General features: G+C 48.1%; 1 protein-coding gene across 1 annotated transcript in view; it reads right to left on the bottom strand.

Moving 5' to 3' along the window:
• The window catches only part of VWF (von Willebrand factor), a 146,431-nt gene that overhangs the window by 67,540 nt on the left and 52,138 nt on the right, over positions 1 to 26,753 (bottom strand). Inside the window, exons 15-22 of the mRNA XM_060190227.1 lie at positions 25,943 to 26,158; positions 20,543 to 20,783; positions 18,220 to 18,314; positions 15,931 to 16,091; positions 5,027 to 5,130; positions 3,792 to 3,930; positions 2,176 to 2,310; positions 893 to 1,039 (exon numbers count right to left, since the gene is read on the bottom strand). Coding sequence (XP_060046210.1) covers positions 893 to 1,039; positions 2,176 to 2,310; positions 3,792 to 3,930; positions 5,027 to 5,130; positions 15,931 to 16,091; positions 18,220 to 18,314; positions 20,543 to 20,783; positions 25,943 to 26,158 — 1,238 coding nt within the window. The remainder of the gene's footprint in view (positions 1 to 892; positions 1,040 to 2,175; positions 2,311 to 3,791; positions 3,931 to 5,026; positions 5,131 to 15,930; positions 16,092 to 18,219; positions 18,315 to 20,542; positions 20,784 to 25,942; positions 26,159 to 26,753) is intronic.

The raw sequence follows: 26,753 nt of genomic DNA, 5'->3' as shown, positions 1-26,753 counted from the left end.
TTTAAGTGAAGAAATGATAGACTGGTCAGTCAGCTCACTGGGTCATGTGTCTCCTTTGCCATGCATGCAGCCCAGGTTCAGATACCACATGGCAAAGGTAAAGACTCCTTTCTCACCTTCTCTGTGTGTCATCCTCACCACCCCACCCCCAATTAGCAAGTTGGACTAGGAACATTGACATCATCCCTGGGGCAGGTCCCAGTCTAGCAAAAAGCAAAAACCAAAAAAGCTAAGAAATCTGCATGGAAGCTATTGTTCCATCCCTTCCTTCTCTTATGAATGTGAGCTGTGTGCCTCCTGAGAGGAGATAGGATGCTGAGCATAAAGCCAGGAGTGAATGGGATGCCCTCAGGCTTTCCCACAAACAGCCTCAGGCAACAGTCAGTCTGGCTGAACTTCCAGACCAAAGTCTCATTTGTGTGAGGAAAGAAGGGTGGGTCACCACCATGTGTCCTAGAACCTCACCTCCCCAGATCCCTGCCTCACTAGGAAGAGAGAGAAAGATAGCTGGGAGTATGGATGAACTACCAACATGTGCCCATGTTCAGTGGGGAAGCAATTGCAGAAGTCAGACTTTCCACCTTCTGCACCCCATAATGACCCTGGGTCCATACTCCCAGAGGGATAAAGAATAGGAAAGCCATCAGGGGAGGGGAGGGGATATGGAGTTCCAGTGGCAGGAATTGTGTGGAGTTGTACCCCTCTTATCCTATCGTCTTGTCAGTATTTCCGCTTCATAAATAAAAGGAGGAAGAGAAGGAGAAGGAGAAGAAGAAGAAGGGGAGTAAGGGTGGGTCAGACCAGAATCCACCTCCCCAAGAAGGCATGCCAGGCCACACCTACTTTCTGCTACTCAGGACTCTGAGGAAGAGTCCAGCACATCCGTACTGACCTGGTACGTCTGCTTCAGGGCCACAGAGACACCCAGGTGGCGGTCCCAGACCACTGAGAGCGCCTGGCCCAGCAGCAGGATGATGAAGCGGCCAGATTCCATCACCTCAAAGTGAGTCTCATCCTTCATAGGCTTCTTCACAGTCACCTACAGGAGGAGTAAGCATGGGAGAGAAGAGGCGACAGCATGCCACGGGTCCAGTGCCTCCCTCCACCTCACACCCACAGCCCATCTCCACACGCTCATCCCTGTCTGTCAGCACTGGTCCCTTTGGCCAGCACTGGCCTGGCTCCACTTCAACACAGTAAAGACCTCCACTGAGAGATGAAAAGCACAGTGAAACCAACTAGCAAAAGAACATCACACACACACATCACTTTTTGACATTTAGTCATTAAATCTATTAAATCTTATGCAGTCCCCGAAATAAGCTTCTTTATAATGCTCTTTTTTTTTTTTTAACCAAACTTCAACTTACCATTTGCTTGGCAATCATATAACATTTCAGGCATACACTTTCTCATTGCTGTAACTCATCACACTCACCATGGAAGTTCTAGGTCCACCTCATTCCCCAAACGGCACCTTACCTGCCAGTTCCTCCCAATCCTACCCTTCCCCCTCTGGCAACCAGCATGCTTTTCTGGGTCTCAGAGTTGTTTTGTTGTGTTTTGCCAATTAGTTTGCTCCCCAAATTCCTAATATGGCAATAATTTTAAGAACTTCCATTCAATTTTAAAAAATGTCTCCCTTTCTAGAAATGGCCACTAGGCTCTCTCTACCCTTCTCTTCCCCTCTCTTCTTCCAGACACCAGCTTCATGGAATGACTGTCATGTGGAGCATTCCCTCAGTGTGAGCTGGAGGAGTCTCCCGCACTCGCAGAGACAGACAGTCTGAGGTTGCACTTGACTAGAGCAGGTCCTTTTAGCCACAGCTGTCTGCTGCTGCTCTCCTCACAGAGCACACTGATGAGTGGATGGCCTCCTGCTCCTCAATGGCTGCACAGACCCCCATTCTGGAGATTTACTTTTTTTTTAGATGTGTGACTATATGTATGTAGTTTTTTTTTCTTTATTGGGGGGGAGGGGTTAATGTTTTACAGTCGACAGTAAATACAATAGTTTGTACACGCATGACATTTCTCAGTTTTCCACATAACAATACAAACCTCACTAGGTCCTCTGCCATCACATTCTGGAGATTTCTAAAGGAATGCTGGCACCCTCTGAGTCAGCAAGTGGGACAGAGGGACACAAGGTGGAGGCCTGGGGTTGGCACTCACCTCCCCATCAAACAGCTCAATCTCTCCTCCTTCCACCAGGATGGTGACCCGTTTCTTGCACTTCACTGAGGGGTAGCCACACCCCTCATTCCCCACCAGGATCCGGAAGGTCCCGGGGTTGCCGCCACAGTAATCCTATGCAGAGAGAAGCATTATCCCTGTTACCTGTTCCCAGATCATCTCAGAAACTGGAAGGTAAAGTGTTACAGAGGTCAACCCGCCTGTGTATGACAGAGGGAGAGAGGGAGCACCAGAGGAGAACTCCCTAGTGAGTGGTCTCAGGTGAGTCATCCTCAGTCACTGCATACAAACCCAATGTCTGTGGTCATCTGGTGGGTAACAATGAGCAGAAGATAGGGTGTGGGTTGATGGGACCTTTACCTAGAGTCTGAAAGTTCCCTGACTCCCCCAAGTGACTGGCCAACTAGCACTTTGTGACTCTAATTCTGGGTGCTTGTCTAGACTGCAATGGAAGAGTCTAGAAATTTAAGCAGAGACTATGAGGCACAGCTCGATAGTCCTGAGCTACCGTCTCTACCTGGGGTAGAGGCTAAGGGAGCACTGTTCTTGTGGGGCAGTGGCATAGAAAATATGAAAAGCGGACATGGTCCTGGCAGTCCCTCCACAAGGTGGCTGTTAGGGGGATGTGTTAGGGTGAGGCATTCCACTCAGAAGAACCAGACATGAGCCTTGGTCCTATCACTTGTTAAGCAGCACTTACATGCATATGCACAAACACACATGCCCAGAATACGCAAGCACACATGTTCGCACCTGCCCTGTGGTAAAAGAGGACCAGCCAACATCACCGGCTTGTTAGGCTAAATGGGTTTGCATCTGGTTGACAGGACTCTGAGGGTCTTCCCTGGGGCCAGACTAGAGTGTGGAAGATGGAGACATGGCTGCTCCTATCATTCCCTAAATGTGACTTCTCCCAGCATGCCCTGCACACGACTTCCCCAGTCACACTTTACACATAACTGCTTTGGGCCCCTGCTGACTGTAAATGCTCTGAGGCCTGCTGTGTCTCCTCACTGCCTATTCCTAGGGTCCTGTAGCCCTCTCTCTCTGGTGTTGGGGTTCCTGTAGGTCAGTGGTCTTCCTTTCAACCCCTTCCTTCTCCTCCCCCCAGGATGAAGCCAGAGTACACACTATTTAAGGCTCCACAGCATGGAGTCATGTTAGCCCTGAAGAGAAAGCATTATACCTGCTTATCCACCCTGGAGCCACACACTAAGAGAAATGTCCAGGAACTCAGATTCAGGAGGGGGTGGCAGAGGATGAAGGTGGCAGAAGACAGTGCCTTCACTCACTAGCTGGGAATTCTCACCTAGGATGCATCCTCCCTGTCCCCACTTCTGGATTCTGTAACTGCTTCTCTGCTGGACATGAACATTGGCAGGCCCACCTGTTTCTCTTTCCCTACTAGGGTAGCAAGCTGCTTCTTCAACTTCTTTGAGGGGCTGAGAACTCCTCCAGAGGAAACTTAGACCCAGAACTGTTTGTACTGACAGAACAGCATAATCTGACCTGGAAACTCGTAGTTGCTGTCAGCAGCCCCAGAGAGCTACCATAACTCCCTCATCCTCCCTTCATTGTTCCGTCCCTCCTCTCACCTGTACCAGGACGTACTGGCACTCCCCGGGGAACAGGTATTTGAGCCCGTCAAAAGTGAGGTAGTGGGCCAGGCCGAGTGTGGAGCAGGTGGCATCACACATGTGCTGTGAGCAGTTCCACTTCCGGTCCTGACAGACACTGGGAATGGGAAAAGCCAAGATGACTATGGACACTGTGTGTCAGGACCCCATTTGGGCAACAGGGAAGAAAGAGACCATGAGAGATGAGAGATGGCCTCAGGGTGCCACAGACCCCCTAAGGAGCTTTTAGATGTAGAGAGTCTGTAGTCCTGTGCATAGAACTCATGCAAGGCTTTGCTGTCCTGAAGCAACCTGTCCACAGAGCGCAGGGCCCAAGATGAGAAAGGGAGATTGTTCCTGCTTGGCCCCAAGAGTCCAGGAGAAAAAGAAGAGACTCCCATGGGACTCCAGGCCATTGGGGGAAGCAGCCCACACCCTCTGCAGACCATGTGCTGTATGTCCAATTGCTAACGCTCAGCCTCCCCCAACATTGTCCAAGAGTGGCCACAGGCCTCTACAACATAGGCTCCACACAAAGCCTCTAGTGGAGACAGAAGACAGAGCCCTGGAAGGCTGGGTCAAAAAAAAAAAAAAAAAAAAGATTAAGTATTACTTCTGCCAAGAGAGGTGTGGTGTGAGACAGATATGGACTCCGGTCTACAGTGATTTGCGGATGGTTGCCTGGAAAACAGAGCAAATGCAGGAAACCCATATCCTGTGTCAGGAGGGAAAGCTCAGACATCAGGTCCAAGAGTGAGCCACATGCCTTCTGCAACTCTGGTGAGGCCTTGGTCTAGAGCGATGCACAGCGTGGACAGGAACTTCAGTGAGCGAGCAGAACAAAGGCTTACGTGAAGGGTGGCCTGCCCTGTCCCTTTCTAAGAGCTGCCTTCCTAAGTTCAGGAGCAACACACTCAGAGGGAAGGCTGAGGCCAAGCAAAGACCTCCTAGATACCAACCCCTATCGCAGCTTAGTCACATGCACAGGAAGTAAGGAGCAAAGTTCCTTCAGCTCCCAAGTCCCTCATCCTGGAGCAGAGTCTAGAAAAGTGTCTAAGGCTCTCTCTCCCTTTTACAGATGGAAAAATAAGGACATAGAAAAGGCAGAGAGCAAGACTGTCTTCACAGCACAATGGAGGCAGATGCCAAGAGTCCGGGGACATGTCTGCCATCAGTCTCCAGTGGCCCAGCCCCCAAGCCCACCCAGGACTCACCAGGTGTTGCAGTCGATCTTCACGGTCTCTCCTGGTGCATATTCTCGGCCCTGGTGGAAGCAGGGACACCTTTCCAGGGCCACACATCTGTTTTCATGCCGAACCTGAGAGACAGGAATGCAAACATCATGGAGGCAGACGGAGCAGGGCAGAGACAGCCCTGCAGGGGAGGCCACCTCAGCAGAGCCTGTGCTCCAGTTGGCATTTGTCCAACAAGATGGCACCTGTGTGCACAAGCATCCTCAGTTTCAATGAAAACACTCTGACCCCTGTGGCCTCATGCTCTGATGCGGGATATGTCAGTTGGAGTCTTGGGGAAGGCACCTAGGTGACAGTGACAGAGTCCAGGGCCCTTGAAGGACACATGTCCTGAAGACCCAGTGACAACCTGTGGAGAAGTTCTCCAAAGTTATAGGCACAGACTCATATGGGATTGCTTATCATTGTGAAGATGGAAACAACCAAGGATTCCACAAAAGGAAAATGGTTAAATGCATTAAAGAATCCCCAGGATGATGGTGCACCTCATTGAATGCACACATTACAGTGCTCAAGGACCCGGATTTAAGTCCTTGGTCACCACCTGCAGGGGGATACTTTACAATTGGTGAAGCAGTGCTGTAGGTGTGTATGTCTATCTCTCTATCTCTCTATTTCTATCTCCCCCTTGCCTCTTAATTCTCTTTACCCAAATAAATGAAAACTAAAAAATGATAAATCTTTTTTTAAAAAATCAACATCTTTTAAAAAAAAAAAAAGAATTTCCAGGTGGCAGTGTCCAGTGGAGCTATTAGAATGGCCCTTTGAAAGACTCTTAAATGATGAGAGAAAGACTTATGCTGTTAATTTTTAAAACAGAGGGGGAAACTGTATATACATATGGTCCCAATTATGAAACTATATATGTATATTTCAAAATATATATTCATCATATATAATATATATACATAGTTTTATAATTGGGACTATATGTATATATTTTTTTAAAAAAATACTTGAAGAAAATATAGAAGTTGCTCCCAGATGGTGGACTAGGATAGGAGAACTTTATTTTCTTTCTGAGTTTTAAAAACTTTTTCCCTAAGTTTTCCTCAACAAATATGTACTACGTGCATACTTTTTAAAATGGACAATGGCATTGGAGAGGTAGTCTGTCTTCTCTTTCGCTCATACATACATTTTTAAAGAAAAGGGGGCAGTATATTTAATAAAATAATGTATTGACAAAAATATGTATATTCAAGAAAAATAAGTTGACTAACTCCTGTGAGAATGTCTTACACCAGAAATGACAGTAACAACAAATGCTGGAGAGGTTGTGGGGGTAAAGGGATGGATGGAGCTTGAAGGAATCATTTTAAGTGAGAGAAGCCAAGAAAAGGATCAAAAGGGATGATTTCACTCGTGGGCAGAGTTTAAACAAGAAGAGAAAGGAGAAACACAAACTAAAACTTGGGGTGGATTTGGTGTACTGCCCCAAGGCAAAGGACTCAGGGGAAGGAGGACAGCGAGAGGAGACTGTGAGGACTGGGGTTGGGTCCTGGTGTATGATGGTGGAAAAGGACTTACGTTGGGAGTGAGAGTGTTTGGTGGACACCTGTCATGGGGAGATGAGAGATTACACTTATGTGTCAACAACTATACTGTAAACTATTAATACCCAATAAAAGAGAAAAATTAAAACACTATGACCAGGGTTTGAGCCCCCACTCCTCGATTGCAGGGAGGAACTTTCATGACCTGTGAAGCAAGTGGTACAGGTTTTTCTCTGTCTCCTCCCTCTCTATCTCCCTTTTCTCTCTCAATTTCTCTCTGCCCTGTCAAACAAAGGGGAGAGGGGAGGAAATAAATGGCCACTGAGAAGGGTAGATTCATCATGCAGGTACTGAGCCCAGTGATAACCCTAGTGGCAATAAAATAAACAAATAAATAAATGCTGTGACAAGTTCCTTCCTACATGCCCTCCCCCCACCCCTAAGCTTTGCCAGGTCAGAGGTCTTCTACCTAGTGGCTACTATAAGAACATCAGGTGTATCCCCTGAAAACCCCTTCCCAGTCTCAGGAAATCAGACAATAAGCTTCATGGCTGGAAATGTGTGAGAAGCAGGATACACCAAGTGGATTCCAGGAAATGGCACCCTGCTCAGCCTCACCTCAGCAGAACATGCTGAGCAGGCCCACCCTCCTCTTGCCCAGGGATAATCCCAGGAGGCCCAGTCATGCTCCAGGGAATAGAAACACCTCTCCCAGATGTGAGTGAGTCACCATTGCCATGTCTCTCTGAGCACTCACAGAGGAGCTGTGTGGCTTCTCTCTACCCAAACCCAATCCTGTGTCCCTCACTCATCTCAATAAAAGGAGCTTGCTAAGTGACAGGCTAGAATATTGAAACAGGGCCTTGATATATTGAGCGAGGGTTTCTCAAGATGCTGGGGACATAAAACCAGAGCTGCAATAGGAAGAAAGGAGAGGAAAGGGTTTCTAGGCCATACAGACTCTGAATCTGAGCCAAAAGAGCAGACAACACCAGACCAGCCAAAAACACCTACAAAGCCCCCACAACACTAGAGAAATTCACAGATAAAAGAGAAATTAAGGCACACCTTGGGATGAACAGGCACTAGATGAGAACTGGTCAGACCCACAGAGAAGCCAGAAAAGCAGTCCCTAAGTGAATTATGTGGAACGTCATTTAAGGCTGTGTTTAAGAGGAAGAGGACTCTGTGTACACCTATGTTCACAGCAGCACAGTTTGTAATAGCCAAAACCTGAAAGCAACCCAGGTGTCCAACAACAGATGAGTGGCTGAGAAAGTTGTGGTATAAAAACACAATGGAATACTACTCAGCTATTAAAAGTGGTGAATTCACCTTCTTTATCTCATCCTGGATGGAGCTTGAAGGAATCATATTAAGTGAGACAAGTCAGAAAGAGAAGGATGAATATGGGATGATCTCATTCATGGATAAAAGTTGAGAAATGGGGGGCTGGGTGGTGGCGCAGCGAGTTAAGTGCACATGGCATGAAGCACAAGAACCGGCATAAGGATCCCGGTTCGAGACCCCAGCTCCCCACCTGCAGAGGGGTCACTTCACAGGCAGTGAAACAGGTCTACAGGTGTCTTATCTTTCTCTCTCCCTCTCTTTCTTCCCTCCTCTCTTGATTTCTTTCTGTCCTATCAAACAACAACAGCAATGGCAACAACAACGATAAGCAACAAGGGCAACAAAAGGGAAAAAACAGCCTCCAGGAGCAGTGTATTCATAGTGCAAGCACTGAGTCCCAGCAATAGCCCTGGAGGCAAAAATAAAATAAAAGGGGAAACACATAGTAGAACTTGGACTGGGTTTGGAGTATTGCACCAAAGTAAAGGACTCTGGGAGGGAGGGGACTTTAAGGTTCTGGCACATGACAGTGGAGGAGGACTTAGGCAGGGGAAGAGGGTGCTTCCAGAAAACTGAGAAACTTTACACATGTATCAACAACTGTATTTACTGTACCATTAATGCCCCAATAAAAAAATATAGGAGTTGGGCCATAGCACAGCGGGTTAAGCGCACATGGTGTAAAGCGCAAGGACTGGCATGAGGATCCCAGTTCCAGTCCCGGGCTCCCCACCTGCAAGGGGAGTCGCTTCACAGGCGGTGAAGCAGGTCTGCAGGTGTCTATCTTTCTCTCCCCCTCTGTCTTCCCCTCCTCTCTCCATTTCTCTCTGTCCTATCCAACAATGATGACATCAACAACAACAACAAGGGAGTGTTAGCACAGCAAGTTAACCACACATGGAGCAAAGCGCAAGGACCAGCCTAAGAATGCTGGTTCGAGCCCCTGGCTGCCCACCTGCAGGGGAGTCACTTCACAGGCGGTGAAGCAGGTCTACAGGTATCTGTTTTCCTCTTGCCATCTCTTTCTTTCCCTCCTCTCTCCATTTCTCTCTGTCCTATCCAATAATGATATCAATAACAACAACAATAAAAAATTTTTTTAAAATAACAACAATAAAACAACAAAGGGAATAAATAAATATTTTTTTTAAAAAAAACCATATGAAGTTGCATTTTTTCTTGATACCACAGCATGCTACCATGATAAAAACAACAATAAACTGCAGAGTGAAAAAATTAATTTAATTAAAAGAAGAAAATTGTGTTTGGGAAGTGGTTCAGTGTTTAGCACTTTAGAATCTCTAACATGAGATCCCAAGTTTGACCTCTGGCATTGCATATGCCAGAGTAATGCTCTGCTTCTTTCTCTCTCTCTAAAAGAAGATACCCATCTCCACCTCCTGTTTGTCCCTTTGGGACACCAGAAGGATTGTATGAGGTTTACAAATGTCCTTCAAAGATTTCAGGAAACAGTGGACAGAGATTTTTCACTGCTGTTCATTAATTCATAACTTTGTAAGTAAAAATGACTCGCACTGAGAGGATGGCACTAGGTTTTGGTCAGCCTCAAGAAAAAAAGTATAAAATAGACAAAACAAAATCCTCCGGTTTGTTAAACAGTTGGCACGCAGTGCATTTGCATATGTTCACACGTTTGTACATGTGTTGTCTCTAAGAGATGCAGATTCAATATTTACTGAGAACCAACTATGAGACAGGGAGTCACACCCTAGCTCCCTATCTTCACAGCAGCTGTGTGTGGGGAGCAATGGGTAGGATTACTGTTCCCGTTTTCTAGACGAGGAAAGTAAACTTGCACAGACTATGGGACTATGGAGAAGATGGGACTATACGAGGAAAGTAAACTTGCACAGACTATGGGACTATGGAGAAGATGGGACTAGACGAGGAAAGTAAACTTGCACAGACTATGGGACTATGGAGAAGATGGGACTAGACGAGGAAAGTAAACTTGCACAGACTATGGGACTATGGAGAAGATGGGACTAGACGAGGAAAGTAAACTTGCACAGACTACGGGACTATGGAGAAGATGGGACTATACAAGGAAAGTAAACTTGCAGACTTTTCTTTTCTTGCTTTCTAACTGTCTTTGCTCTGCCTCTGACCCTATCAATACTTCCCATTCTAGGCAGCTGCTTTCAACTAGATGTTTCCTAGGAGGTAAGAATCTGATTAAGTAATTCACAATGTGAGAATGATTTCCTGTGGGCATTTCTAATCCATAAACTTAACTTGCTAACTTCACAAATTTGCTTGTTAACCAACGAATGTATTTGTTGTTGTTTATTTCAGTAATCCTAACTAGATGACATTTGGGGGGAGTCTTTCTAGGACCTTTTTTATTTTCCCCTCCAGGGTTATTGCTGGGCTCGGTGCCTGCACCATGAATCCACCACTCCTGGAGGCCATTTTTCCCCCTTTTGTTGCCCTTGTTGTTGTAGCTTCGTTGTGGTTATTATTACTGCCCATTGTTGACGTTGTTCGTTGTTGGATAGGACAGAGAGAAATGGAGAGAGGAGGGGAAGAAGGAGAGGGGGAGAGAAAGATAGACACCTGCAGACCTGCTTCACTGCCTGCGAAGCGACTCCCCTGCAGGTGGGGAGCCGGGGGCTTGAACCGGGATCCTTACGCCGGTCCTTGTGCTTTGCGCCACATGCGCTTAACCCACTGCGCCACTGCCCGACCCCCTCTAGGACCTTTTTAAACTATGTATTTGTTTCACAGATTTCACAGATAGATGGGGAGCTACTGTATGTAGTGCTAGGGGTCAAGCTCAGGACCTCTGGTGAGCAAGTCCAGCACCCCACCACTGTGCCACCTCCCAGTTTTCATATTCACTGAGAAAACTGGGCATCAGAGAGCCAGGGAAAACACTGCAGAAAGGTTTCCAAGCACCAGAAGAACTGGGTTCTAGCCTAGAAAATGTAGCCACTAGATTTCAGGGACAAGTGAGCATCTCCCAGAGAGTGGGATACTGCATCCTCAGAACACCATGGGGTGGGCCCCAGGAGGAAAATGGGGCTCAAGGAGCTTGGGAAACAGCACAGGCATTTCTGCTATCTAACTGCCAGCATTTGGGTGGCTCCAGTTCCCTGATCCCCTCAAGGTCTTCTGGTGTGAAAAACAGAGAGCGAAGTACTGGGTCTTTCTGGTTCCCTGACACTGTCCACCCAAGTGATTCTAAAACAATCACCATTGTGTCTGGAATGAGTGAGCCTCTGGAGGTACTGGGTTGTGCTTTTCTGCCACCTAATGGTGGAACCAGGTAATAGTCTAACAGGCATTTCAAGACATTTTAAAGAAAAAACTGGGAAATCTAGAAGGACTCCCGCTTTACTGATCTGGTGGGTACTGGAAAGATTCTCACTGTATGTTAATCTTCTATAGTGTTTTTGATTGTAGCATGGCATGTTTTTATCCATGAACAAGAGACTGGAAATGCAAGAAAGCCAGCCCTTCCCAATTCTCTCTTGGGGAAAGGCAGTCACTGCGACCTATTCACAAGCACAGAAGGTAAAGCCCTTCCTAGGGCTGTACAGAGCCTCCTGGTTTTAAAAGGGCTTTCACAGCTCCCAGTCATGAGGCAAAGGCAGAACAGGCATCATGTGCCCATATCACAAATAGAGATGGCTGAGGCTTGGGAGGAAAAGAACAGTGATGACATCTGGGAAGAGAGTTCAACATCAGAGGATAAGGCTTCCGTAAGCAAGGCCCTAGGTCCCACCCATGGAACCACATGATAGCACCAAGGGCAGAGAGGAGAGAACTGCACCCATGGTGGAGCTGTGCTTTGGGGTGCCTCATCCTTTCTCTGCTCCCTCCCTTTCTGTGCTCTCTAAGTCCTCCTCTCTCTCATAAAGCATGGAAGTCCAGGAATGTGCCCCAGCAGCAGAGTCCAGAACTTGCATCTGTGAGGTCCTGGCACTGCAGGAATGGTAGCAATCAAATTCCATGAATGGCAGAGCCGTGTTTTAGTATCTCTCCCTCTCTCCTCCCCACTCTCTCTGTCTTGAAGAAAAATCAGTCAGGTTCCACAGTAGGGGAAGGTAGTACAGCAGGTAGAACGCAGGACTTGAAGCCAAGAGACCCCAGGTTCCATTCCATGCACCCTGTTTGCCAGTGTGGTGCTCTGGCCTGCCTGTCTCTTTCTCTCATAAAATAAACAAATACTTGGCATATATATAAATAACCTGGGAGGTGGCTCAGCTGCAAAGTGGGTTGTGCAGCCCAGAACTCATGCCTCTGCACCACCAGGAATATCATGAGCAATGGTGTACTAGCTGACTGTCAGAGTAGGTACTTGGCTGGATGCTCACTTCCAGCCCACCCTTCTCCTCACTGCACTCTCATTACCTCTCCACTACCTCTCAAGCCCCCAGAAAGCAGCATCCCCAACCTCCCAGGAGCAGGATGTTGGCACCATCAGAGGGGCCCAAATGGGGGCCTCTGGCTCCGTCTTTGAGCCACAGCCAAGAACACGTGTCCTGAGCTGCAGCCAGCACACCCCACACATCATAAATCAGGGCTGCACCCCCACCGGCCTCCAGGCTCACATGGCGGCCAAGCAGTTGTCAAACAGCCAGGCCTTTCAGACTGAAAGCCTTGGGGTTCATGTCACCCCTCTCAGTCAAGGAAGCAGTCATCCCCTCCAGTGACCCAGTGACCTCACTGGGACCCAAAGGCTGTTCTTTAATGAAGCCCCAGGAGGCCAGGCCTCTGGCAGTGCATCCCTGCCCGGAGAAGGTCTCCCTCTCCCTGTGGACATAGGACAGTAGTGCAATGGGCATTTGTTACTGATGTTGAAGACTATTGTTTGCTTCATGGTAAAGTGCTCATTTTAAAGGCTGAGAGGGACACTGGTGGGATCTCCTGAGTGGTGGGGGCCTTTTCCTGGTTAGAAACTTTGGATGGGTTTGGTCCAGGTGCTCCACTCCAGGTCTGTCTCCCCCTCCTTAAATAGAACCTTCTCTTTCTAGTCCTATCCCTAACTTTAACACCATCTCCCAGACAATATCTTCAGCCTACCTGCATGTTATCTGTGGGGCTGAGACAAAAATTAATAAAGTCATAAGCCTCTTGGAATATACCTAAAATAGACTTCCTAGCTTCTTTCATAAAGACCCCAAATCTCATCTGCTATAGTCTTACCTTTAGGTTCCTGGTTATTAAACAATCTGTTCTACTTTTTATCTGGATGCTTTTCAGCCACCTAGCTGCACATGCTATTATGACACCAACCTGACTTCCCTGGACAGGTGACCTCACCAATGAGTCCCGGAATCCCACCTCCCCAGAGCCCCCCCCCCCACTAGGGAAAGACAGAGACAGGCTGAGGCTGAAATCGACCTGTCAGTGCCCATGTCCAGTGGAGGAGCAATTACAGAAGCCAGACCTCCCACCTTCTGCATCCCATGATGATCTTTGGTCCATACTTCCAGAGGGATGAAAAGACTAGGGAATCTTCCAGTGGAAGGGAGGGTATATGGAACTCTGGTTGTGGGAATTGTATGGAATTACAATTCTTATCCCACAATCTTGTCCGTCATTATTAAATCACAAATAAATAAATAAAAACAAAGAGCACCTTTGAACCAATGTTCCAAATGAAACTTTGCCATATTTACTGTTCCCAGTTAGAAAAGGTCATTTCCAAAAATATAAATAAGTAAAACAAAAAAGGCCATTTCCAGCTGGGGAAATAGCATACTGCAAAAGACTTGCCTGTCTGACACTCTGAGGTCCCGGATTCAATCCCCAGCACCATCATTTGCCAGAGCCTAATAGTGCTCTGGTCTTTCTGTGTCTTCTCTCTCTCTCTCTCTCTCTCTCTCTCTCTCTCTCTCTCTCTCTCTCTCTCTCCTCTTTCCTATATAAAGGAAGTAAAAAGAAAGGACCATTCCAGAATCTTTGGGGGCTGAGAGAGAAGGAGAATTATAACAGCAGACTTTCTGTCTCAGGGGAGGGAGATCTTTCCAAGGGTCACCAAGGATGTGCCCAAGTCCCTCTTCTCCAATACTGCTCTTGACAAAGGCCTAGGCACCAGGTGCCCTCCCAAGCTTCAAGTGACACCCTGTCCCCACCCCACACCACACACTACAGGTGGGGGCAAGAAGCTTTTGAAAGAGAAGAATCCAGAAATTACACCCTGAAGGAGTAGCAAGAATAGATTTGTGAAGTGTTTGACACAAAGCTGTTCTAAGATGAGCCTTGGGAGAGAGGAGAGGAGGCCTGCACATGCCAAGACCACTGCCACCAGCTGAGCCCAGAGGCACATGGGAGCCTTGTCAGTCCCCATGAGCCTAGGCCAGAAGTGACCTTGAACTACTGGCAAGTGGCTCATTGGTGGTCCAAATGCCGGAACACAGCTGAGCCCATGCATTCACTTAGAAGATGAGGAAAAAGAGTTTTTGTATGGGGGAGGAGCTTGATCAGTCCCCACTGGTGCTGTGGCAGAGATCCCTCATCTTCTCTTCAAACAGAAAGTCACGGGGGCCTAGTGGTGGCACATTTAGTTTAGAATGCCCATTTCCACCAGGATCTGGGTTCAAGTCCCTGGTCCCTACCTGCAATGGAAAAGCTTCACAAGTGGTGAAGCAGAGCTGCTAGTGTCTCTCTCCCTAGCTCCCCTCCCATGTCTCTATTCTCAGGTCTCTGCAAGGGAATGTGGGGTCTGGGAGATAGCTCAGCCTGTTAAGAGCACAGGACCTGCTGGCTGAGGGTCAATCCCCAGTACCACCTTCTGCAAGAGCTGAGTGGGGCTCTGGTGCCCACTTTCTTCCTCCTTTCCTTCCCTCATAATTAAACAGATGAAGGAATCTTTAAGAGGACTGATTTGCTCACCTAGGAAGATATCTTGCCTGTTTTCTTACGCACAGGTCTCAGGTTCAAGCCCAGTTGGCACCCAGTGCACTGGAGGAAGCTTTAGTGCTGTGGTGTCCTTCCCTCTCTCCCTCTTTCTCTCTAAACACACACACACGTACATACATACATATTTATATAGGCTGTGGAGATAGCATAATGGTTTCCCAAAAAAGACTTTTATACTTGAGTTATCAAAGGTCCCAGGTCCAATCCCCAGCACCACCTTAAACCAGAACTGAGCAATGCTCTGTGAAAAAAGCTACTACTACTACTACTACTACTACTACTACTAGTTATTATTATTATATAATTATATAGATACACATATATATCTGAAAAAAATTGACCCAAGTAGTGAAGCTGCAGTGATGATGACAACAAACAAAATTAATGAATAAATATTAAACTAGCCTCCTAACCTCACTTAGTAGTTTCAAGTGAAGTTATATACATGTAGGAAAAAATGTCTGAGATATTCTAAGTGATATGTGCAAATAAATCTGACTTGTTTACAACAATACAAGTAAATAAACAAATATTTTAAAATTAAGTTCTAGTGGCACAGGCCCTAGGGAGGTGGCTCAGTGGGCAGAGCGCACCCTGTAAGCATGAGGCCCTGGGTTCAGTCCCAACACCATATATGGCCAAGCAGTGTTCTCACCCACCCCCACTCCATAAATCAGTAAAATCTTTAAAATAATAAAGTTTTAGTAGCAGTGCCTGCTTTCACGTTGTGCTTTCCAGAAACACTCCCTTTGCTTCCTTGGGCTCCTCTGTGCTCTGCGTGCAAATGTTTCTGTCGGAGTAAATGTGCCTCAGACTCCATGGGCTGCACCCCAGACCTACCTCCCCCTCAGCCTGGGAGCACTGCCCCCACACATCTCCACTGCCATCCTGTTGGCCCCCTGCCTCTCTGGCTCTGAGCCACTGCCCATTCCCCCACCTGCACCCCACCTGTGAAAGAGTGTAAGGGGGCAGCCCATGGGGGGAGGGGCTCACCATGCCTGGGGGACAGAGGCAGCCCATGGTGAGGGGGGTTCACCATGCCCGGAGAGCAGAGGCAGCCCATGGTGAGGGGGGCTCACCATGCTGGGGAGAAGGGGCAAAGGCAGCCCATGAGGAAGGGTGACTCACCATGCCCGGGGGGCAGAGGCACCCCGACACACAGCCTGGGCTTATGCACTCCAGGTCGTAGTTCTGGCAGGTCTTGGCGCACTCCAAGCCCTCTGCCCTCGGGCTGTCGGCTGGACATACCAGCTTGACCATGGGGGGCCGGCAGGACAGGCTCCTCTTGCCTTGGGAACAGGAGAATCAAAGAGTCAGGGGTCAAATGGGGGAGTTCCACCCAGCCTGGCTCCCCTCAGTGTGGCCACTCGGACCTGCCTCTTGCTGTGATCACCTGCTGGCCCATGGCTGGCCAGCTTCCCTGAGTGGGAGTCTCTGCTCTTTAGTCTCCAATCCCAGCATTCTCCCAAAGTCCCAATTTCCTATTCTTTTTTAAGCTAAAGATAGTTAGTTATCTATCTAAAGATAGATAGAAAGGGAGAGACAGATACAGAGAGAGAAGAGACAGCATTCCATCACCCACGGACCTCCCTGGGTGCTATGCATAGCACTTCCATGTGGTGCTGGGACTTGAACCCAGGACTTCTCTCATGGACAGACCTGTGCTTTCTCAGGTGAGCTGTCTCCTGGACTTTCTTTTTATTTTTATGTTTATCAATCCTATGTCACCAGAGGAAGATCCAGTCCTGTGGTGTCTGCCTGGCCCCTCCATCTGAAGGCAAAAATGATTTAGAGTGGTAAAGAATAAAACATGTGCAAGGCCTCTGCTCCAGAGAGAGAGAGAGAGAAAGAGAGAGAGAGAGAGAAGGAAATGTAGAATGTATACCTCTATACCAGGAAAAAGTGAACTCACAGATGCATGAGGCCTGGCTCCTCAAGAAATTAAAATTATATATATATATATGGAGAGAGAGATTACCTTCCAGTGGTATGACTATATAGCATGAAGCTGAGGCTGCATTAAAGATAGTAATTCCAAAAGAAAGGAGACAGCAGAGGGGTAGAACTTGAAGCAGGGAAAAAGAGGCAGAATTTAGTAACCCTGGGGTCTGCTTTGTTCTGAATGTCTGTCTCCCCCAAGCTGAATGCTGAAATCCTAACTCCTGAGGGTGATGGTATGGGGGTGGGGGTGGGAGGTGATTAGATCACGAGCATGGTGTCCCCACGATGGCATTAGTGCTCCTATGACAGAGCCCCCTGCCCCTCTGACAGAGTGAGGATACAGTGAGAAGTGGGCAGCCCGGGGTCCTCAGCTGGCTATGCTAGCTCCCATCTTGGACTTCAAGCCTCCAGACCTTGAGGAACGCATGTCTGTCACTTATAAGTCACACTGTGGCATTTTGTCACAGCACCTCCACCAAAACAAGACATGGTCTTATGTTCTGCTTTTAACTTTGGAGTCACCATGTGCTCGAGATACTGTCACTGGCCCAGGCTTCCCGTCAGTCAGGAGAAGCCAGACTTCTCCCCAGCAGGGGCTGGAAACCACACACCCTGTACAGACCCGCCCACACAGAGAAGGAGATGCTGGAGAGAGTGAGAGGCAGAGGGAGAATAGGCCAACCTGCGGGTTGAAAAGAGCCCATTTTGGGCCCCAGAGCAACCCTCTTCTACTGGGAGAATCCTTTCTAAGCAGGACGATCCTTCTAGAAACCCAAACAGGCCCCAGATCTGTGAATGTTGAATGAATGTGTCCCCATAGCGCTGAGCCAGCTTCTTCTCCTTGCTGTGCCCTGTACTTAGACAACATGGCAACTATCAAAACCTTCAGAGTGAGAGCCATGGGTTCAGACTACCCTCTTTCCAATTCATCTGAGAAGCAGGGGAGATACAACAGTGGTTATGCAAAGAGATTCTCACGCCTAAGGCTCCTAAGCCCTGGGTTCAATCCTCAGCACCACCACAAGCCAGAGCTGAGCAGGGCTATGGTAAAAATACATAAATAAGTAGGTAAGTAAACAGGAAATAAGTAAGGTGGTATTCTTGACAGCATGTCCCAGGTAAAAGGGGGTCACAGGAGGAGAGTGGTTTCCATCCCAGTCAATGTAACCATAGCTCATAGTCATTCCCTAGACTGAGGTCATCCCAGGCAAAATGCAGGGCTGGCCCATTCAACCCTGTAGATAGTTCAGGTTTCCCCCTGCATGAAACAGAAAGTCCTTCCTGCCTCCATAATGTGCAGTTATATTCACAAAGGTGAGTCTAGGTCTGAAGTCACTCACACACAGAGACCATGGCACTCCAGAGATGACCCTGAACACACACACATACACCCACCCACCCACACACCCCTATACACACACACCAGTTCCCTCCTGACTCCATGCCCTGGAAGAACCTTCTGGAATGAGTACTCACTGCGGTGAGACAGAGGGCCGCCCAGGATGGTGTCGGGCAGCAGGCTTCCGGGGTTCCCACTCGTGGTACAGTGCATAGAGCCATCTTCACAGTAGCTGTAGGAAGGAGAGTCACAGCCCAGCCTTACAGGAGCGCCTGCATGCCTGCCCCTCCACCCCCCTCACCCCAGCCCACCACCTCCTGCCCAATTTCTATCCCCTCCAGCTGGAGGCTGCTCCAACAGCTCATCTGAAACCCATTTTGTGGAGGCCACCAGTGAGCTCCAAGCCACTGAGTCCAGTGGAACTGTTTTCCATTCTTTTCTGCATGGACCCTGTGACAATATTATCCTTCCAGAAACAGAAACCAGGTATCATCAGATAATACCTCTCTCCCAGTGTCTAAGCTTCTTCTCTAGCTGCTCCTGCTCAGCCCCCATGGTCTCTCCATCCCCAGAAACTCTTCTTTTTAATTTTTGTATACTTTATTTTTTAATTTATTTTAATGAGAGAAAGATGCAGAGAGAAGAGACATAAGAGACTGCTCAGCTCTGGCTTATGGTGGTGCAGGGAACTGAAACTGGGACTTTGGAGCCTTGGGCTTGAGTCTCTTTACCACTACACTGTCTCCCCCACCCTCCAGCTCCCCTTCTCACATCTCTCAGTGACAGAGATGACTCACAACTTTAAAACTCAGTAGCTGGACTCTCCCCTTCCATGCCCAGGTCCACATATGCTCAAAGACTTATGTGACAGCCACCTTAGTGTCACAAGGCCAATTAAGACTCTGTGAGTGCAGAACCTTGGACAAAAGAGTCATCGAGAAAGTGACACTTCAAGAGTAGTGAAACAGGACTGCAGGTGTGTTTCTTTCTCTCTCCCTCTCTATTTTCCCCTCCTCCCCTATCAATTTCTTTCTATCCTATCAAATAAAATAGAAAGAAAAAAAAAGAAGCACAGCTATATACAAGATAGCAAACCATAACAAAAGGACTTTTCAAAGTTAACCCACTTAACAAATAATGTGATGATAACATTAACTATTGATTGTCTTTTTTGAACCCTAAGACAGCAGGAACCTCACATCTCCACTATAGAGCCCCTACTTCCCCCAGTCCTGGAACCCTTGGATAGGGCCCACTTTCCCGTATGCATCTCCCAATCCAAACCAAATAATATTGCATCCGCCGATCACAACCTAACCAACGCAACGATTGCCACCTCAACATGCTTCACCTCAGACTGTGTCCAGAGACTTCACGTGTGGAATGACAACCCTTCAGCTTCATTACTCGGGTGAGACCTTTCCTTTTATAGTACACTCTAATTTCATCTCAGGTAGTTCACTTTCTAACAAAGTCCCATAACCTAGATATACACCAGTTTCTGTGAGAGAGAGCTTATGTTCACACGTATCCATAAACTACTGCAAAATATATACCTGAAAGCAGAAGTACACTAGAGTTTGTAGTGAGTACCTCCCTAACACTTCCTCTCCACTATTCCAATCTTGGGATCCATGATTGCTCAACAAATTGTTTGGCTTCGTATGTTAACTCTCTTTTCAATCACCAGGTTCCAGATGCCACCAGGATGCTGGCCAGGCTTCCCTGGATTGAAGACCCCACCAATGTGTCCTGGAGCTCAGCTTCCCCAGAGACACACCTTACTAGGGAAAGAGAGAGGCAGACTGGGAGTATGGACCGACCAGGCAACACCCATGTTCAGCGGGGAAGCAATTACAGAAGCCAGACCTTCTACCTTCTGCAACCCTCAGCGACCCTGGGTCCATGCTCCCAGAGGGCTAGAGAATGGGAAAGCTATCATGGGAGGGGGTGGGTTATGGAGATTGGGTGGTGGGAATTGTGTGGAGTTGTACCCCTCCTACCTTATGTTTTTGTTCATTGATCCTTTCTTAAATAAAAAATTTAAAAAAAAAAAAAGAAAGAAAAAAAGAAAAAAATTGCTTTGGGGAGTGGTGGATTTGAAGTGACAGCACAGAGCCTCAATGATAACCCTGGTGGCAATGAAAGAAAGGGAGCAAAAGAGAAGGAAAGAAGGAAAAAAGTAAAGGAAGAAAGGGGGATCTGAGACCTATTTCAGGGAAATGTGGCCAAAAGGAGAGAGCTAGTGATACAGTTCATCACATCTCCCTGGCAGTCAGAGGTCCAAGTCCCTTACATAAGGGGTCCAAAAGACTTGGTCCAATACCACCCCTGCTTCTGATGTACTATGTGGTTCTGAACACGAGGGCACTCTCCAAAGACATGCAGGGCCACGTTCTCTGTTCTCTCCCAGTTCACCACCCTCCACCCAGAGGCCCCTGCTTGGCTGCCTGCACTCACCACATGGTGTGATGGTCTGAGAAGATGTCCTCAGGCTGGAAGACCTCTCCATCATAGTAACAAGGGCACTGGGCCCTGGGCACACAGTCTCCCCGTTCATCCTGGTAGAGCCCCGGCGGGCAGAAGCAGCCCTCCAGGCACACATCACTGCACTCCTCATCCGGGTGTGAGAGGGAACGGCAGGTCATGTTGCAAGGGGTCCCACACTGCAGGTACACCTGGCCCTCAGGGCAGCTCAGGGCTGGGAGAGGAGAGAAAAGCCTCATTGAGATGACAAGAACCGGAGGCAGGAGATGGCTCGACTTGTCTGGTAGGGGGTATGCCTTGCCAAATGCAAAGCCCTGGGTTTGAACCCTGGCACCAGATGGGAGTACCACATTGGAGGAAGCACATGGATGGTGGAGCAGTGCTGTGGGATCTCTTTATCTCTGTTTTTCTCCCTCCCTCTATCTCTTCCTCCATCTCTTGCTCTCTCTACATATTTTTAAAAATATTTTTATTTATTAATGTATTTGATAGGACAGAGAGAAAATGAGAGTGGAAGGAGAGATAGAGAGGGAGAAAGTGAGACAACCACAGCCCTGCTCACTGCTCAGGAAGTCTTCCCTTGCAGATGGGGTCCAGGTCCAGATGCACTACTGTCTGACCTCTATATGATTTTTAATATTTATTTATTAATTACTGGACAGAGACAGAAAATTGAGAGGGGAAGGGGAAATAGAGAAGAAGAGTGACAGAAAGACAACCAAAGCCCTGCTTCACCACTTGTGAAGCATCTCCCCTGTAGGTGGGAACCAGGAGCTTGAACAGGCCTTTGCACACTGTGATTTATGCACTTAACCAGGTGCGCCACTGCCTGGCCCCCTATATGAACTTTTAAGAATTAAAAAAAATGGTCTGGGATAAGTGGAACTAAACTGTTTAAAAAATACAGTGAGCTGGGGGGACAGCATAATGGTTCTGCCAAAGGCGAAATTTCCTACCTGAGGCTCTAAAGTCCCAGGTTCAGTCCTCAGCCATCAGCAAGAACTGAGCAGTGCTCTGATCTCTCAAATAAATAAATTTTAAAGAAATACATAAGATTACTAGGACTGTGAATCTAGGACTTGAGGTGTGACCACTGCAGCTGTGACCCCTCAGTTACATTTGTGCCTTTTCCCCACCATTAGAAAGAAGTGCCTGTTCTGTGTTCCTAAAAGTCCACAGTAATTCTGAAAACCTGTGTGTCCTCCTCCACTCCCCAAGAAGGACACTTTTGGGTGAGCTGAGTCTCCAAGCCTACATTTGGAAGCCATGAGTATGAGAGAGAACTGGGGTGACAGGCCAGGGGAGCTCTTGCACTGGAGCAGAACTGCAGTGACTCTCTCTAAGCTGAGCTCTGCTGTGTCCCCAGCTCTTCGTGGGATCCCCATGTTCTGCACTCTCCACTCTCCGAGTGAGAGCTCACTAACCTCTTCCCACTGGAAAGAAAACCAAAGCAGGAGTAACTTGTCAGGATCAGGCCTCCCAGCAAGAAGCAAAGGCAGGATTTGAACTCAGCTCCCTGTGACCTGGAAGGCCATGCTCCTCACTGTCTGGTGTAGCCCTGCCCACAGTACCTCATACTTGCTCAAAATGTTCATCCAGTGACCCAGCCTCCTTCTGAGGGCAAAGGGAAACCCCGCTCTTCTTAGCGCCATTCAAACCCCAAGCTAGGAACAGCTGTAGGAGGGAGAGGTTGCAGGGCTCTGTGTTCTCCCTCACCCCACCTCCCATCTCTGAGGCTCATGACCAGGGCTCACTTTAATGATGTCTGTGCCTGGTTCACCCGGTATGCTCCTGCCATCATCCAAATGGATTTTCACAGAGCGGGAAGGAAGGAGTTTAATGGCCCCCAGAGGCCTGCCCTCTGAGGGAGGCTCTCATATCTTGGAGGATAACTGAGCAACAACAGCAAAGTGTTTTGAAAGGGCACAGTGCCCCATGCCCCTCAAACTCAGTGTGCTCCTGAGACTGCTGTCAGCACAGAAAGTGGGGTGTATGCCAGTTAGAATCCAGGCATGCCTGGTCTTTCAGCCCTCAGCCTCCCCTGAGAGTAGCCTGGAGTCTGTGCATCAGGCATCTCTCTCCCAAGGCCCCTTGCTCAGCCTTCACAGGAGCTCGGGGGACACTGTTGTCATATTCCAGTGAAGAGACTGCTCAAGGCTACACAGCTTTGGGACCAAGACCCAGGTCCCATCCATGGGACCTGCAGTGATTCACATGTCTTGCAGAGTAAGAAGCAGTTGATGGGTCAAGTGGTGCACCAGCTGAGCACACATTTCAACATGCACAAGAATCTGGGCTAGAGCCCTCCAACTCCCCACCTACAGGAGGGATGCTTCATGAGTGGTGAAACAGGACTGCAGGTGTTTCTCTTTCTCTATCTCCCCTCTCAATTTCTCTCTATCCTATCAAATAAAAAGGAAAAAATGGCCGCTGGGAGTGGTGGATTCATAGTGCTGGCACCAAGTCCCCGCAATAACCTTGGAAGCTGGGAGTATGGGTCCACCTGCCAATGTCCATGTTCAGCGGGAAAGCAATTACAGAAGCCAGACCTTCTACCTTATGCACCCCACAATGACCCTGGGTCCATGCTCCCAGAGGGATAGAGAATGGGAAAGCTATCAGGGGAGGGAATGGGATACAGAGTTCTGGTGGTGGGAATTGTGTGGAGTTGTACCCCTTTTATCCTATGGTTTTTGTCTGTTTCCTTTTTATAAACAAAATTTTTAAAAATTAAAAAATGAATAAATTAAATAAATGAATAAAATAAAAAACAAGCACCTGGAGCTGAGAGGGTTTTTTTTTTTTTATATAATGACAGAGAAATCAAGAGAGAAAGTGGGAAATAGAGAGGGGAAAAGACAGAGCTACCTGAAGTACTTACTTCACCACTCGTGAAACTCCCCCCCCAGAAAGTGGAATCCAGGGGGTTGAACCTGGGTCTTTGAGCATGATAACATGTGCTCTCAGCCAGATGTACCACCACCCAGCCCCCTTTTTCTTTTCTTTCCTTCTAATAAGACTTTTTATTTTTCTTCTTTCACTTTATTTTTTGCCAAAGCACTACTCAGTTCTGGCTCATGGTGTTGCAGGGGATTGAACCTGGGATTTTTAAGCCTCAGGCCTGAGAGTCTCTTCACATAAGACTTATGCCATCTCCCCTGTCCAAGACTCTCTACTGAACAATCGTCCCTATGGCCCTCTGCCCCAGAATAAATAGTGTGCAGCTCAACCTGGCAGGCCTCTACTGTGTGACCCTGTGCACTGGGGCTGTGCTGGGCTTGGGCTGCAGAGATACTCAGAACTAGCCCCTGCCTTTAAGAAGCCCTTGGTTTGTCTCCCCCAGAGAACTATCAACTTAAAAGAAAAGCATGCATGGGAACCTGTTGGTATGCATGAGACTCCTTCTGTTTCATTTGGTTTAAATCCCCCCTGCTTAACACTATTCTATTTACATAACCACTTCATTCTATTTACATAACCACTGTTAACAAGTTCCACCCTCCCTCCAGGACATTTGTGGTTCAGTGATAGGATTCTCGCCTAATCTGCCCCCTCTTTGTCACACTCTGATTTTCACCAGTCACTTTTCTCTCCACCCTCTCTATGTCACATCCTGTTTCCACCTTACTTGGCAAGTATATATAAAGACAGCATTGTGAGTTTTACAGTACAGTACTTGAGTTTAGCTTAGCTCGTCTTAGATTGTGCTGCGTCCTGCATGAATAAAGAGATACTGCCTACAGCTCAACCATGAGTCCCTGGTCGTCTGTCACCTGCCTGTGAAGCCAGCCCGGCGAAAACAACATAACCCGTCGAAAACAACAGGAACCCACAGAGTAACTCCATGCCCAGTCCTTGCTCCATGAGTATCCCCAACCTGTATGCCCTTGTCTCACAGATGGGACCCACAGACAGGAAGGTGTATTCAGCGACCAGGAAGGGAAAAAGAGGTACAGGTCAGGAGAAGACTGGCCTTGAACTTGTCTCCAGGTGAGGAATGATGGAGTAGGAGGGCTCTACAGTCCTGCCTCTCTTCCTGGGGAGCTGAGCTCTCTACACACCCCCATAGGCAGCCAGCCTGCTTCTTCCTGTTCTGCTCCCAAGAGTGGCTAACAGCTCATGGGCAAGTCGAGGGCATGTTAGCCAGCCCAAGGCATTCTGGGAGAAGGTCCTAAGTTAGGAACCCCTCAGACATTTCCCTCTGACATCAAATCATACTAGCTCCCTTCCATCCCTCCTTCTGCCTCTGCCCCCTTCCAAGGTCACTTTAGGCTCAAAACAGGAGTAAACTCATTACCCCCTGACAATGGCACTTTTAGAGGCTGCAGACACAAATTTAACTCCTCACAGCTATCTGTGAGTGAGTCCTTTTCACCTCTCTTCACAGTTTCTGTCTTTCTACTTTTGCTGGACTACTGGCATTTTAGTCTTCAAACACATCAAAATCTCCACTGCTTCTTGTCCTCAAAGTCATCCTCCTTGCTTCCATGTATGGCTAGCACTATGCCACCCCCAACCAAGAACCCACCTTCTTGAGCCCTGCATGACAGCACTGCCTCCAGAAAGCCCTTCTTGCTTACCCAAATCAGATTATCCCTCTACTCAGTATAAGAGGCCTAGTAGGTAGGTTTATTTACATTTTCCCATGCATGCTTAAACAGCAGCAGAGATATCAGTAACCACCACACAAACACAATTTACCTCCCAACTCTAGTGCCTAGAATCCAGAGTAGAGTGAGTGTCTAAAATCAGTGGGGGAGGGCTGGGGAGACAGCACAATGTTTCTCCTGCCTGAGGCTCTAAGGCCCCAGGTCAATCCCCAGCACCACCATCAGCCAGAACCAAGCAGTGCTCTGGTCTCTCTCTCTCTCACACACACACAGTGTGTGTGTGTGTGTGTGTGTGTGTCTTATTCTGTATCTCTTTCATTAAAATAAATAAATTATTAAAAATAATGATAATAAAATAAGATCAGAGGAGGACAGCACTGTCCTCCAGCTCAATACAGTGTTGAGATAGGAGTTCAGAGCAGGCCTGTTATTAACAGCTCAGGACTGGCCTTTCCTTTGCCCTGTCCCCCACCCCCTAGGGAAACCCGAATGTCACTCACTGCTCAGTCAGGCCACACTCGCACCCACCACAAGAAGGAAACATCCACGGGTCATGGCCGGGCCTCCAGCTAGGGAGTCCAAGGTGCCCTCCAAAGACCAACCAGAATCCCCACATCTCCCGCAGGGAAAAGGACACGACATGCACACAGCTCCCAGGCCTCAGGGTCCACCCACCAGGAGGCACGTGCGATGCATAAGCAGCACAGAGGCTGCTGCAAGGGGTGCGGGGTTTGGTGTGGTGTGGGGGGAGGGCAGTACCCACCGCAGAGGCCGGGCTCCCGCCACGCGATGTGCACACCCCTCCGGGCGCAGGCGGCGGCATAGTCGGCCACGGCATCGCACAGGCAGTCCCTGCCGTCAGAGCAGGCACACACGTCATAGCGGCAGTTGTGCAGGTAGGGCTGGGGTCGCACGGCATGGTGGCAAGCCTGGAACTTGGGGGACGTCAGCAGCACGCAGGCCTCCTCAGCAAAGCGGGCTGCAGGGGGACACACCACTGTGCTCAACCCGCCCAGCATGCTCCTGGTAGCCCTGCAGGAGCAGCTTCTAAAGCCCCAAAGAGCCTTTCCCATATCCACCCAAAAAGACCTTTGTACACCTATGTTCATAGCAGCACAATCTGTAACAGCCAGAACCTGGAAGCAACCTAGGGGTGTGTAAGTGTGTGTGTGTGTGTGTGTGTGTGTGTGTGTGTGTGTGTGTGTATTACAAAGCTATGAAAAAAAATGATGAATTCATTCTTCACGTCATCTTGGGTAGAGCTTGAAGGAATCAAGTAAAGTGAGATAAGCCAGAAAGAGATGATTGAATATGGGATGGTCTCACTCGTGGACAAAAATTGAAAAATGAGAACAGAATGGGAAACACAAAGCAGAATTTGGACTGGGTTTGGTGTATTGCACCAAAGTAAAGGACTCTGGGGCCAGAGGGTGGCTTTCAGGTCCAGGTACATGATGGTGGAGGAGGACCTAGGCTATGGGTTAGAATATTTTGCAGAAAACTGGGAAATGTGACATCTATACCAACAACTATATTTACTGTTAACTGTAAAATATTAATTTCTCCCATAAAAA

Source organism: Erinaceus europaeus, chromosome 4, assembly GCF_950295315.1.
Source record: "Erinaceus europaeus chromosome 4, mEriEur2.1, whole genome shotgun sequence".
NCBI classification, from domain to species: Eukaryota; Metazoa; Chordata; class Mammalia; order Eulipotyphla; family Erinaceidae; genus Erinaceus; species Erinaceus europaeus.
This window is presented reverse-complemented; position numbering and strand designations above follow the sequence as displayed.